The sequence below is a fragment of the Brugia malayi genome, assembly GCF_000002995.4.
Source record: "Brugia malayi strain FR3 genome assembly, contig: Bm_v4_ChrX_scaffold_001, whole genome shotgun sequence".
Lineage (NCBI taxonomy): Eukaryota > Metazoa > Nematoda > Chromadorea > Rhabditida > Onchocercidae > Brugia > Brugia malayi.
In genome coordinates this window covers 1929893-1945489 of record NW_025062479.1, presented here as the reverse complement: position 1 = coordinate 1945489, position 15597 = coordinate 1929893, and the positions used below count along the sequence as shown (strand labels likewise).

The 15597-nt window shown below is 24.8% G+C and overlaps 2 protein-coding genes across 3 annotated transcripts; one reads left to right on the top strand and one right to left on the bottom strand.

Moving 5' to 3' along the window:
* Window positions 1-1498: 1498 nt before the first annotated feature.
* Window positions 1499-6383, bottom strand: Bma-nhr-8 (the record flags this gene model as incomplete). 2 transcript variants are annotated; one of them, XM_001896557.1, is made up of 12 exons in its annotated part: window positions 1499-1676; window positions 1897-2049; window positions 2213-2289; window positions 3084-3166; window positions 3644-3836; window positions 3993-4057; window positions 4347-4495; window positions 4578-4760; window positions 5207-5382; window positions 5568-5657; window positions 5973-6065; window positions 6297-6383. In XM_001896557.1, 12 exons carry the CDS (start codon window positions 6381-6383, stop codon window positions 1499-1501), a joined length of 1527 nt encoding a protein of 508 aa, XP_001896592.1. The 2 variants fall into 2 exon arrangements, with proteins under 2 accessions (XP_001896592.1, XP_042929217.1); XM_043073283.1 differs by having other exon boundaries at window positions 6292-6303.
* Window positions 6384-10986: 4603 nt separating this feature from the next.
* Bma-dlc-2 (Uncharacterized protein) lies at window positions 10987-11725 on the top strand (the record flags this gene model as incomplete). The annotated part of the gene is made up of 2 exons (XM_043073282.1): window positions 10987-11094; window positions 11561-11725. The coding sequence occupies 2 exons, from the start codon at window positions 10987-10989 to the stop codon at window positions 11723-11725; spliced, it is 273 nt and encodes a 90-aa protein (XP_042929216.1).
* Between the last annotated feature and the right edge of the window lie 3872 nt (window positions 11726-15597).

Here is a 15597-nt window from a genome sequence, read left to right as displayed (position 1 = left end):
TCAGAGTTTTGGGAGGGGGTTTTCGTTCCCGTTGTTTTTTTTTTTTTTTTTTTTTTTTTTTTCGAATTTTAAATAACATGAATTAAATGACGGATTGGTATCTTTCCTTATCCATGCCTCCTGTCTATTATTGTCGATCCTATTATGATTGTTATGACTATATTCTCTAACCGGTTTTAAATTTTCGGTGTGATCCTGCCCTTTTTTTTTCCATTTTTTCAAAGGATACAATCTACTTTATTGTCGATTTAATTCATTTTCGTGTTAAACCAAAAAAAGCAACAGTGAACGTTCAGTGGTTTTATTTTGTAAAATTTGCGGAACAAAAAGGGCAAGGAAAATGAGGAAGAAAAGGAAACATTGCCAACATGCTCTACTAACAGTTTTAAGACCAGTTTTACATATGTCGTTTTAATGATTGTTTTGATTGCTTCGAACTATTTTTGGGAAGAATTGCATCTTTGATAAAATTGTATTGCTAGAGCTACTCAGTGAGTAGTTTACTTATTCGATAGTTTTTGATGCACATTTCTATGATCCACTGAACAAATTTTCATGATACATCGGTAACATTTAGTTTGGTAAGGACACAGTTTGATCTTTCAATACTTTTAATTCCTGCCAGATATTTTCTATGGGTGTTAGTAGTCAGGAAAATCTAATTGAAAGCAAATGTGTATGACTTTAAGACTATTACCGCTTACATATGGCTTTGTCATAGACACGGTACGCGTCGTAGCAGAATACCTAACCGATGTCAAGATTACAATTTGCCTTATATTTTGCATGATAATTGAACAAGTTACGGAAAACCTAGCCAGCGAATGTAAGTTTGGATGAAGGATCATCCAACTGTGTTATTGGCATGAGTTCAGCATTCACTAAATTAGGTTAGCTTTAGCTGAGTGCAGTCACATCTCAGCAGGTCAAGACATTCGTTACAGTTTAACAGTGGCCTAATGGGTATTTGTTAACATTATTTTAAAGTACCCACAAGTTTCTGAATAGTTTTTTGCTGTAATTTAATGCTTTAGAAATTTTGGTAGCTAAGTGTGGTTATAACTGTTTTATTTATGACTAATTTATATGCTATATTAATGTTTTGTACCAGTTAATTTCGCATATCCATAGTAATTCATAGAATGATTCTGTGAAGTTTATTCACTCGAATTCTAGATCTCATTGGTGATGAACATTGGGATCACATTTTGCTTATCATTAGATTATTATTCTACTTGGACAACGTTCTACTACTATATTTCCTTCGTATTTTTTTTTTTTTTTTTCGTTATCAGTTATGAGACTTGTTAAATTTAAGTCTTTAAAAAGCATATTAAATAGGAAGGTTAGAGGGAAGCAAATGATATTGTTCACTTTTATTTCAATTAAAATATCATTGTTTTAAATGAAAAATAAAAATGTAATGATTCGAAAAAAAGAAAAAAAAAAACGAACAAGCAAGATTGGAGAAAGAAAATATACAGGAGTATTGTTTCATTCATGTCTGCGAGAGATCGAAAAGTTCGCGTAGCAATGGATTTAATTCGCTATTATTTAATCCATGATAAATACGTAGCAAACTATGACTCAAATGATTTAATTCATCATCTAATTTCTTGAGTAATTCTTGATATGCTCTTTCCGCTTCAGATGTCACATAAAGATTGCCAAGATATCTGAATTCATAATGTTTGGAATGATTGTTGCTAAATGAATTTGTACTATAAATTAACGATTTCATTTCTAACTTGTTCATAAATGATCAATGATATAGTCTTCCTGTAAGATTTTCATAATTATTTCATCGAAATTTGAAATCTGTTTAATTCGAAATTCGTTTAACAAAAGAAACTGGAAGATTGCATTAATAATAATTTATATGCGCATAGATTATACCTTCTCAGAACATCACAATATCTTTGTCTTATTTTTTGCAATTTTTGAATATCTTGAAGATTGGTACGAAATGGTGAAAATAATGTTATTGCATTGAGCAATAGCATAATATATTCATTCTTACCCCATTTTTCGCCAAATGTTGTTAGAAATCTGCAAAAGAATACCTTCAAAAATTACTAAATGGAACTCAAATTTAACTAAATTTTCCAATTCCAAAGACTTTACATTATTAATTTTACCTATCATTTTTGAATCAAAGAATGATCAATTTATAAAAAATAAATTCATAAAACTGGTGTATGAATATTTATACCTTTTATGCTCCTCATAATGTTTCAGTTCCTTAGAATTTTTTAATATTTCCAATTTGATTTCCAATTCCGCTGGACTCTGAAACAGAATTCAAAAAAAAAAAACAAAAATTACTCACGCAGTTGGTTCTCCATACAATTTGCAGATAACATGAAATGATAGCTTTCCTATTTTTATGCTTACGTAAAACTACTAGAAAGTATGCTAAAACCATTCAGGATTGCAAGATTTAAAATTATTTTTAAGATAAGCACAAATGCACAAAATATTTCAAACATTTTCAAAGCAAATTACTTCCACAAATATTTCAAAGTACTGCAAAATTACGAAATAAAATGGAAAGAATTCAATACTTTAACTTATTAGAAAAAAAAGGTGTGGGAATAAATGCATGCAAAAAAAATAAAAAAATACATTTTGTCAAGATTTACTAGAAAGAAAACTGATAATGATCAAAAACAAAAAATCATGCAAGCATTTTTACTTAACAATGATTAAAGTAAAGGCTACAATTAATAATGCATAATAGAAGTCATTTTTTAAAAGAGGAAATAACAAAGCCTGATATGGAAATACGATATTTCAACGAAACAATATAAAAGAAGTTTGTAATTTATATGATTATATGATTAATACAATTGGAAGTAATAATAATTCCTGAATGATTTTAGACTTCATTTTTCTTTCTTTTTTTTTTTGAAACTTGGATTTTAAGTTTTTATTATAGCTAAATTTCATATTTCCAAAATAGGATAACTTCAGTTATTAGTAAAAAACAAAAAGTTATTAATACTTAAAGTATAAAAAGATTTTCCATGCCTATACATTTAGCAGAGTAAAAATTTATGTTTTACACAGGTAAGAATTCAAACCTGTATTACACTCGTATTCCATGCATGTTTTTTTTGATCAAATACCATAACTCCTCGCAATATCAACAATTCACTGCATGATCCTATAGAGGGAATGGAATAAGCATTTTTATTTTTACCTAGCAAATTAAGTCTACCACTTTAACTCAAACACTTTCCTAATTTTGTTGGAATTTCTGAAAATTTGGGAATATATTTCATTCAGTGAGAATACTGCCTGCTGAGAACTTTGAACAGTCTAAAAATCAAAATTAAAATTCATTTTTTACATTGATTACTTTTAAAATCAAATGATATCATTTAAAACAAATAATAATTTTTTGTTTTTACAAAATGAACAAAATTAGTATTAAATATGCACATCTGATTTTATGTTATATTTCTTCAATTGAATTTGAAATTCTTGTCAAATTTATTTGAAGTAGTAAAGAAAGTAAAAAAAAAAAAGTGAAAAGAATTGACACTCATTTTTTTGACACCCAAGATTTTTGGATTGGAGCATTTAAAATCAATTGGAAATTGCTTAAGGAATTACAAAAAGATATTATTTAGTGACAAACCTTTAAGGACAGAAATTTGATCTTTGCTTGATAAACTTTTGAAAAATGTTAGTTCTTTAGCCATGTTAATGATACGTCGAAGTGCCAAATCGGTCATTCGGACAACATCCATAAGCGATAACTCATTGAAATGTTTTTGATTTGTAGATAAATCCAACGGTTGTTTGAGGATATCATTTGCAGTAATTAATTCCTTAAAAATTATTTAGATTTTTCCAAATTTTATAAAACATATATAGCAAAAATTTCGGTTTGGTTTTGATTTTTAATTTGAATTTAATATGGTACTTATTTTGTTGTGCTACTTTAATTGATAATTAGTACTTTCTCAGATAATGAAGTAATTTACTTGTAGTAGTAATTTATCGTCTGCAAACAATCGTTCAAATGCATCCACAGAGAAGCAATTATCATCTGAAATTATTTTACTTTAAAATATTTTAATACTATCAAAAATTATTTACTAGAAAGTAAAAAGAATTGACACTCATATAGCAAATCAAAAATTTGAAAGCAAAAGGTAAAATAAACGTGCAAAAACACAAATGGTTTCACGTGAATGTCACGTTTTCACAGCTTATTGTACAAGGTTTTGCTTAGTTTCTACTTGATGTACATCAAAAAAAAAAAAAAAATGAAATTTTTGGACATATTAACTAACTCATAAAAAAAAAAATGAAAGAAAATAGGAAAAAACTTATACCTGAAATGTACGCCTGTTGTATGCCTGTTGTTGCCGATGTTGCTAAACAAATATTTCCATCCCAAGTTGTTGACATTTCCGGTAGAACGGATACTGGCATTTGTGGCATGGGTGTTAAGCAATTCGATATTACCGGTGGATAGTCTATCCTATTTTTAGCATTAAAATTGAATGTCATATTTCACAAATTACAAATTACATCAAAATTTTAATTTAAAATTTAACGAAAACCCTCGCTCAGGACAAAAATTGTCGTGATTTGGTCGAGAAAATTGATTCACTGGATTGAATGGAGCAATAATTTCATTTGATTGCGGAAATCTTTGCTCTGTAAATGATGATGATACAGCAATCAACTTAGTATCCGCAGGATAGAATCCACAAGTACATCTGCATTGGCAAGCTGTTAGACATCTGAAAATTTTAACATTTGTAATAAATTCATTCAATTGTTTTCTTTTTTTTCAATCAATATCAAAGAAATGAGTGTTACAAGTTACATTCTATCAAATTATATTCCATTTCACTCTTTCATGTTTCAAAATCTGAAATATCATAACGATAAATTTAAAACAACAGCAATAACAAAAACAACAACAAAGATGAGTTCAGCAAACTTAAATTCTAACTCAAAAGCAAAAATTATTCATGACTTGGTTGAAAACATTCTACAACCTAAAATAATTTAGAAATTATTTAGACAATAATTCCAATTAGTGAAAATTTATCATTTATTGAAATACAACTACCTATTAAAAAAGAAAAAAAAAATAATACATGTTGAAATAAAACACACTAAATTTGAGTATTGCTGAATAATTTTCATTAAGAATTCTTGATTTGATTAAATAAACTATTACCGCAAAGTTGATTTTTTAACAAGTTCTACAAGAATTTGTTTTGGTACCGCAACATCACCATCATCAATTTGATCAAATATTTTTTTGATTTCTTCATCATTTTCCGGAATTGTCGATAATCGATGTTTTCGTGATCGATAACCTTCTCGCATTATCCACTCCTTTTTCATGCCTACCTGTAGAAAAAGGAAAAGTTTCCATTTTTAATGTTAAATATATTTGTCAAATTGAAAGTGAATATATTTGTACGTTTTGAATTTTGCTTGTTTAATTAATAATTTAAATTGGAAATGAAAAAAGTAAGGTATGAAAAAAAGAAGAAATCAAAACGATTCTTTTATTTTTGCACTTTGTTACAAACCTGAAAACAACGTTGCAATCGACATGATTGACAAAATCTTCGTTTTAACACATTTATGACACATTTTTGATTGAATGGACATTTTAGAGACTTAAAATAATTGCTTTTAATTAATAATTAAAAAAAAAAAAGAAACATTTAGAATTTATTACACTACAGAGAATGCCTTTTTAAATAAATAAATCCATCTGGAAATAAACTGCGAAATGAAATTGGTGATAGCAGTAATGTAATATTTGCCTTATTAATAATTAGATAAGTTTTAATCAAAAATTTGATGAAATTAGATTAATTTCTATTAACATAATATACGATTACTGTTTTAATTATGAACATAGTATAAATTTCATGAAGTTAAAGTTAAGTATTTTAATTTTATGAAAAAAAAAAAATCTAATTAATAACCTCTTGACGATTAGCATTACGCCGAAAAAATGCTTTACATGATTCACATGTTATCACTGAGAAATTATAACCAATGGCACGATCACCACACACCTATTTTAATTAATTACTTTTTAATATTTTAAATATAAAATATTATTTTAAAAAAAAAAAAAAATGACTTTTTTTCTTTCACACATTCTGCAGATTCCAAGGTAATTAAATTACCTTAAAGTTTGAACTATTTAAACTACATTACAATAAATGTGACTAAATAAATAAAACAGATAGCAATAAAAATTCATAAAATGAAAAAATAAACAATTAAATAAGTGTTTACTCCACTTTGCATGATTTTTCCGATGATTGTGAATCGTTATTTTTGCTATCAGAAATGGCTAAATCATCTTCACTTGACAGAGATGATGACATTTTTACTTTCAATGCTTTCATTTACAGACATAAACGACCAAAATACAAAACGCTTTTCAATTGCTAAGCTAACATTCTAAACTTTATCAGTCATTCAAAATGCTTATCTGTAATATTTTGATAACAAATCAAAAAAAAAAAAAAAAAAGAATAGAGAGATGGCTACAATTTTTTAAAATCTGAAAACATGTTAAACTAATAAAATTTTTCAAAATTTTTTGATTAACAGTAAAATTTATATTAACATTATATTAACAGTAAAATTTTTGGGGAAAAACAAATAAGAATAAAATAAACTTGCAGGATAGTTTCTTAATTCATCCCTAAATTAGATTAATCAGATCATTTCGTGTTTTTTTTTTTTTAAATCATTTTCTAAATACGTTTATTAATGATACAACATATCTAAAACTACCATTGAGTTTAACAATTTTTGATACACAAATAACGATAAATAATTAATTTGTTCAAATTTAATTTATTTTACTTCATTTTGATCATTTTCATTTAATTTATTTTAATCTGAAACTTACTTATGTTTTATTAAAGTTAGTTAAAGTTTTAACACTGAATTTAATTTGTCACATCACTGAGCCTATTCAGTGTCATATTAAAATATGTTTGCTTCAATTTTATTTAATATTAATTTCTCATTTAATTGCTTAAAAATAGTGCAAATAATTTCTCGATCAACTAAAGAAACAGCTGCTTTTCTTCAATAATTTAAAAAATTTCACTTTCACCAACATTGAAGCATACACATTCACACATACACAAACACATACGCATGCACATACATACACACATACATATGTATATATTTATACACATAAACAAATATGCATCATTTATCTATATCCCTGTAGCTAATAGATTTTAAGATTTTTTTTTTTTTTCTAAATATCAATTATCCTAGATGCTATGATAAGTTCACTTCACCTACCACCATTATTGTTATCATACGAACGTTTAACGTTTAATTTTCATCCTTATCAGCCATCAGTCTTCCTTTATTCATTCCTTTGTTCTTCTTGTAAATCGATAACAAAAAAAGTTTGATAAAAGTAATAGTTAGTCAATATTTTATATTTAAATTTATTTCAACTTATTATATATTCCAATCTATTGATTATACCATACTTTATTTTCATTTCAATACTTTTCCAACTTATTGATAATACTTAACCTTTTTTCCTTAAATTATAACAACTGTTTTATTACATCTTATCAAAGTGAAATAATATTATATTTAATATCGATATAATTGTTAGCGTCAAAAATGTTACAATCGAAAATTTGCCATTATTATTATTATGAAGTTATTTCACTTCATGGGTGATAGCAGTTTCATTTTTTCTTTTTATTGATCATTTATTTTGTTTGAATTTATTATTTCAGAAGTGAAGAAAAAATAAATAAATTCAATAAATTCAACTTCTACCATTTTTTTTTCTTTATTGATTCTTTTCTTTTTCCTTTATCACATGAACTATCCATTTATTTGTTCATTTTTTGCTACAAATGCATCACAATGGCAAATAAAATAGATTCATGATAAGCAAGCATTTATCTGCTAAATTTTGTTCCAGTAAAAATTTTTTAGAAAATATTTAAGAATAACAAAAAAAAAAAAGAAAAAAAGTGTATGTACCAATACAAATCCCGGATACTCTGTGTCTTTGATTGAATACTCTGTATCCAATCAAAATTATCACTATTTTTTTGAATCAAAAAACTCTAGAGATTGGGAATCAAAAAAAAAAAGAAATTTAATGGACTTGAAAATTTTAATAAACAAAATTAACACTACTTAATAATTTGATATGATAGCATACTTCACATAAATTTGCAAATATGAGAGAAAACATATATTTTATCCTAAATATATAATATTTAGCTTATTATTTAAAAAAGACATTATTTTACTATAGCACTAAAAATACTTAGATATAAGACTAATTTAAGTAATAAAATTTTGTCATAATTTTTTTTCATTTTTTAAAATTTTTCATTACTTATAAAGATTTCTTTTTTTACTTTCTTTAATTGAATTTATTACTTAAATTGCAATAATGACATGATTGATATCGAATTTAGATAACACACTAAAAAAGAGGAAACAACTCATAAAAAAATTATTCGTTTCATTAAAAAAAAAAATTTCATCAATTTAAATTAGTCTTATTTTAAATTATTCAATTTGATGAAAACATCATGCATCTGCAATTTTTGTCCTATATCAATTGGATTAGCGGCACAAAGCAATTCCTTTAAAAAATAAATTTAATCAATTTTTTTGGCATATTTTTGATGTTGCTTTGTTATTATTTAATTAACTCAACTATTACGGCCAAGTTATTATCATTATTTCAAAACAAAATGCCATTTACATAATCAAACTGAACGATTTAAGCTAAAAAATTTCAAAATTTGTCCATGACTTAAAATTGTTGGTCAAAGGTTTATTCTTATTACTTGATTCATTTCAATCGTTTTCAACTATTTTCTTTTTAGTATTACACCAAATTTTTTTTTCAACATCACTGTAGAAATTACCACTCATTTTTCTTTCTTTTCAAGTTTTACATTTCGAATAATAAATCTCGTGCTTTTTTTTCTTTTCTTTTGTTTTTTTTTTATCAGTATGTTTATCTCTATCATATGAGGGAAATGCCAATTAGTTTCGTTATTTCAACTGCTGTGAAATTTGCGTGTTACATTCGAATTTCTTATTACTTTCGATTCCTAAATTTTCTAGAAATTATTTATATATTTCCTTTTTATTTTCTATCACATTACACGCAATTGTTTTATTCAGTATTGTCACCATTTTTGTATAAGTGGTACCGAATATTAACGGTACCATTTATATAAAAAAAGAAGTGGTACCGAATATTTATTTCTGACGATAATTCTATTTTAGCAACAATTTGATTACTTAATTAATTCGTGTGATTTTGATAAAGTTAGTGAGGTGGTGATCAACTTGGTGACACAAATGATAAACCTTCTCTTCACTTTTCCATGGTTATATAAGTTGACACCAATATTCTTTTGTCTTTTTATAATTGCTGTTGATGCAGCTACCGATTTATCATGCAGCTAATTAGATGCTTAATTAAAAAGCTTCTTTACGAATCCAAACCAAATTCAATTACTTGTAAACAGGTCCTATCACCATTTATCGCTATCAGTGCAAGGATGCAAGCAGTGCATGCACTATTTGCAGTCACAGTTTTCTTATCCTTCACAATATCGATTTATTATGATTGCATGTTTATTAATTGATTGTTTGGGCCATATTGTCATTATTTTTTCTATTTCAACTATAGGGCTCATTTCTTTTGCTGATTTCAGCAATCTGAAAAATGATCAAATATTTGTGACAATTATTCCTTTAATACGTTCATTTATGTCGATCTTAGCAAAGCTCTATTACCCTTTGCCCTCTAATATTGACACTATTGCATATTTTTTAATTCCAAATTCACTTTGCTTGCTAATGATTGAATTTTCCTTAATTTCAAAACTTTCTGAAATCAATTTTTTTTTTTTTTTTTTTTTTCATTTACAGGGAATAAAGAATCAATATCACTTTTGCCCTTAATGTTCCTGTAACTTTCAGTATTGTAACAAAAAGAGAAAATCATTGCTGTAATTATAGATGATCAAATTGTCAAAGATTCTTCTTTTACAAAAACTTTTATAATCTATTTATGCTATAAACAAGCTTATTTGTCACTTCTGTAGCTTTTTACTGCAATTTTTTTAAAATTAATAGTCGATCTTTCGTCTTACCGGTTCCTCAAAAATTCATAGGAATAACACAATTCTTTGTGTTTTAAGTTTTACCATTAACAATCAAAACTGCCTTCAAAACTTTCTGAAATCAATTTTTCTTGACTAGTTTTATCAATTGATCTAAAATGAATTACCAAATTTTGCATCACTACTACTACAATAATTAATTATTACTATTGTCTTTATCACTGTATTATTATTTATCATGGTTATTGTCATTGACTAATTATTATTAGTGCCGCAAATATTATTGTCGTTATTCTTACTAATTTACCACTATTGTTGCTAATACTTATTTATTAGTATTCTCTGTCTTCAAAATTTTCTGGAATCAATTCTTAAAATAGAAATTGTTATTATTATCGCTATCATTGCTGTCTTTTTCCACTTATTATCTGTTTTGTTTGACAGTATTAAGCACTTTTTTTTTTCATTTTATTCGTTCCTTTTTTTTTTTTCTTTTTGAGAATAATTCTACTTTTAATATGCATTTTAATTTTTCATATATGCCTGAATAGTTGGCTCGTTTCACTCTGGATTTAAAAAAATTTTCAAAATTCCAATAGCCCATTAATTCCATAAAACTTTTGATCATATTCTTAAAGTCAATATTTTTGACATTTTTCAAAACTTCAGTTTCCAAAAATGGTATTTGGTCCATTTTTATTATTTGAAACATATGGAAAAGCAAAACTAGTATAGCTTGCTTCAGCCTGATTGTTTTTTCCACATATTTACTTCTGTTAGTTCATTGCTAATAAATTTTACGAGATTTTTATTTAGGAATAAAAAAGAAAAAAATATGATTAGCAATAAAATAGAAGTTAAAGAAACAGATATGGAATCAGAAATGATTCAGAAAAGTATGGCAATTGCTTTGGAAGCACAAAAACAGTATTCACTCGATAAAGTAATTAATTATTTCTTCTAATTTTGTCTAAATGATGATGTAGCATAGAGGAATTTCTATTCTTATATTTTCGGTTAATGTCATCTTATTGCTGCAATTTTAATGAATGAACAATAACTATTTAGTGTTTAAATTTTGATTTTAAATTAAGTTTTCAGATCCTGAATGTAAAATGTATTCAGCTAAAAATAAAGCAATTTTACCTTAATATTGTTATCGCTTTAACTCATCGATGACAATCAAATCCATAATTTGAAGAAGTTGTAGGAAATTTTTTTATTTTAGAAAAAGATTTGAAAAAAAAAAGGTTAACAATCCAAATCAAAAAGTTATTTTTTTCACAGATAAAACTATTTAATTGACTATTACATTTTTAATCTAAATTTTAATATTTTATTTCCCATAAAACCATAAAATTTGGATGAATAATCATAAGAGTTATAAATTGACACTCAACTAATTTTAGGATATGGCATTTTATATCAAGGAAGAATTCGAAAGGAGATTCGGTCCTACATGGCACTGTGTTGTTGGGAAAAGTTTTGGCTCCAGTTTCTCATACGAAATTCAACATTTTATTTTATTAAAATTTAATCAGTTATCCATTATGATATTTAAATGTGGTTATTAAAATAGACAAAAGATCAAACTTTGCGTAAAAGTTCTAGTTTATTATCTATTCCATTAATTTAAAATTGGTAATTTTAGACGGAGGAAATCAACTTCATATCATCAATTTGAACATTATCATTAGTGTTCCCATAAAAAATAATGAAATCATCTGAACAAAAAATTATAATCTGCTTGCTAATCAACTGCAAAATATTTAATTTACCTTTTGCTAAGTTATATTTTGTATAAAAAAGAAAGACTGTCATCTATCTTACGATGTATGAGTTGTGACTCGAATGTTTTCCTTATTTTTTTTTTTTTTTTTGGGAAAAAAATTTTACTTTTGTTCTTTTTTAAATAAACATAAGCATTTATTATCCTCTTTTTTAAGTCAACATATTTTAAGATAGCACAAAAGTGGTATTTGAAAGAAGCGAATTGAAACATTGAAATGTTTTAAAAATATTATTTTATTTTTTATATGTGAAATATATTTTTAAGTATATTTTTGTATGAACTATTTATTGTATTTAATAGTAAATGAAATCTTTTAAAATTTTATTGTGAACAAAATTTCATTAAATTACTAGCTATTGAAACCTAACATTTTTTTCTTGGATAAGTAAGAAGAAGTCATTGAATTTCTTCTGAATTAAAATGTCTTATTTGTTCCTTAATTATTTCAATTTGAGATAATTTTAATTTCTAAAGATAATATTAATAATTTTTTTTAAAAAAAGGACAAAATGTTAATGTTAATTACACTTATCGTTTCAGATATAAATTTTATAAAAGCTGTTTTATACCAAAAAAAAGAAAAAAAGATTTAACAAAATAGCAGTAATGAAGCTTATGAAAAAAAAAAAAAAAAAAACGAACTTTTACTCAATTAATTCCAAATAAGATGAAGTTTACATTTTACTTGAAATTAAAATATATTATTTATGAATTTACATAATATTAATGTAAAGAAGAAAAAAAATGAAAATGCACGTTAAGCAGCAAAAAAAAAGCATAAAATATTTAATGATAAAAGGAAAAACGAAAGGACTATATTTGATGATTATTTTTTTTCAAATTATTAATCTCTTTTCTTTTTCTCTCTTATCAGATGACAAATTTATCATATTACTGGCTATAACAATTAATTATTACACTGTCTTAGCAAATAATATTAACTATCCAGGTGACAGACAAGAGGAAAAAGACAAATATATTTGCTTACATTTATTCTCTCTGCAATATGTATAAAACAATTCATTTCGTTTTAACTCGTGATATTATTTCAAACATTCCTTCCTTATTACTGTACATTTGGTCAGTTAATTAATTATACTAATAATTGGTGATATTTTATATTGAATTAGCAGTAGAATTTGTTGTAATATTTCAAATTAAATTGATAGTATGGCAAGAATAGAATATTTCAAGGATGTTTATTGATAAATGCTAAAATTACTCTAAGAAAAAAGATTATACATATACATTTATTTATTATTGATTGAAAAATAATTATAATATATTTCTAAAATTAACGTTAGTGCTGCTTGAAATAAATAACTTTTCATTTCCATAAATATAGCAATAATCTGAAGTAAAAATGATTAGAAATAAGGTTCTCATGCTTATGTTTTATGATAAAATAAAATTTATTTCTAAAAATGAAAAAAAAAAAATTCAAAATAAAAAATTAAAGACATCATTGCGAATTCGAATATTGTTAGAATTGATCAATGAATCAAGCACTAGAAGCTTTTTCGTAAAAGTTTTGATCAACATTTGTGTGTTTAACTATACTATCAAAATTTTAGAGTTTGAAACTATTTTTGTTCTTATTACAATATTAATTAGAATAACTTAATAGAAATTTTAGATCGAAATGCAATAAATTTCCATGTTTAGCATTTTGATCTAACCATTAAAATATAGCAAAATATTTATCTAAAAACTTTTCAAGCTTTATTGAATTATGATTTCAATTATTATTTTGTTTATTCTATTCATTCGCAAAAAATTTCTCAAACATTTCATAATTATCATATCATATTTATCAAAATATTCCAATTACTATTGACCATTTATTTTTATTTCAACTACTTCTACACTTAACAATATCATATCACATCAATCACGATATCATGTGCCCGCATTATCAGTGTTAATTTAGATAAATTATATTTCAGGTGAGCAGGTGAAAATAATGGCAAATACAGAAATTGATGGTACATTTTTTATCTCCTTTAAAATTAAAACATTGTGTTTCAGAAGTATTACTGCTATATTTTGATAAGTACATGGATTAAATTAATTGATTACCATATAAATTTAATGTCATTAATCAAAAATTCGGGATAAAAAGATAACAAGAATATTAGAGATAATTATTAGGATCTTTAAATTATTATTTGTATTAAAACAAAAAAAAAAAGAATGATGAATTTTTTGAAAAGTAACTTCATTTGGAAAATTTTTCAAAATTCAAAATTTCAAATGAAAAGAATTTTTTATGAAAATTGAAATCAACTATATTCTTTTGAACGATCATTAATAAAATTATAATTTCGAAATCCTACTAGCATTTCATTTCGTTTATCATTTATTTTTCTTAATTCAGCAAAAATAAACTGGTTTTTTCCTAATTATTAATTAAAATTTAACATTTTTCAGATCTACTCAGTCAGGTATTTGCAGCACCCTCTATTTGCCACCTGTAAAATTCTCATCAAATGCACAGTGTGCAACACAAAAGGTACCTCACTTATCACATTTTATCAACAAAAATTTCTCTTTCTATTTGCTTAACAACTATCTTCGCCATTTTAGAATGCATTCTTTTTCCTTTTAGTGTGACGATATGAATTTTGTAAAGTAAATAAGGAAAGCAAATTCAGTTATTATAGTTTTAAAATATAAATAAACTTTTTAATCCCTAATTTCTTACTAGGAATATATTCCTTTAACTCACTGATATTTTTTATAAATGATAAAAATTTTATTAGGTTTAAACATTAAAAATCAATTATTGTATTCTGTATTGTAAATTTCAAAAATCCATCTGTTTTAGCTAAAATTATCTATAAATATTCTGTCCTGTAATTCCAATTAATCCATGATGTAAAATTCTGTTAAAATATTTCTCTCCTTCCCTCTTTCTCTCTCTCTCTGTCTCTCTCTTCCTTTCTCTGTGCCTCCTTCTCTCACACACATATATATATATATATATATATATATCATTTAGAAATTGACATTTAGTGTATTAATTAATACAAGAAAGCTATCAAAAAACCATAATTTTTCACTAAGTAGTGACGAATACAACTATTAATTTATTAATTGAATTTTTCTCAAATATTATAGAATTACTACTAATTGTATTAGTCTAAAATAATACTGCAAGCATAAATTTTTATGCAAATAAATGAAATGAATCTTTTTCTTTTTTTTTAATTGAAGAAAATAACATGAATATTTAAAATAAAGAATGGAAAATCGATTAACTACGAAAGTAATTTTTGCAGAAATACCTAATTCTATTTTTATTTTTATTTTTTTCATTCGTAAAGAATTGCAATATTTTAAAGAAATTATTCCATAAAATAGTATAAAATAAACACGAATATTTCCATCAATGGTTAAAATATTGTATTACACTTAAATATTTTTTGATTTTTTTAAAAGATATTTAAATATATATATGCTAAAATTAATTACCAATTGATATACTGTGCATTTAACAGCCATTTTTTGGTGAATACCAATAGAGTTTAGATGACATATAAGTATTCTTTCACTTGATTTGATAAAAATATTCCTATATTAATTAATGTGATCAAAAAAAAAAAAAAAAAATGGTTAATTCAAATGATTGATGTAAAAAATTATAAGGCAGAT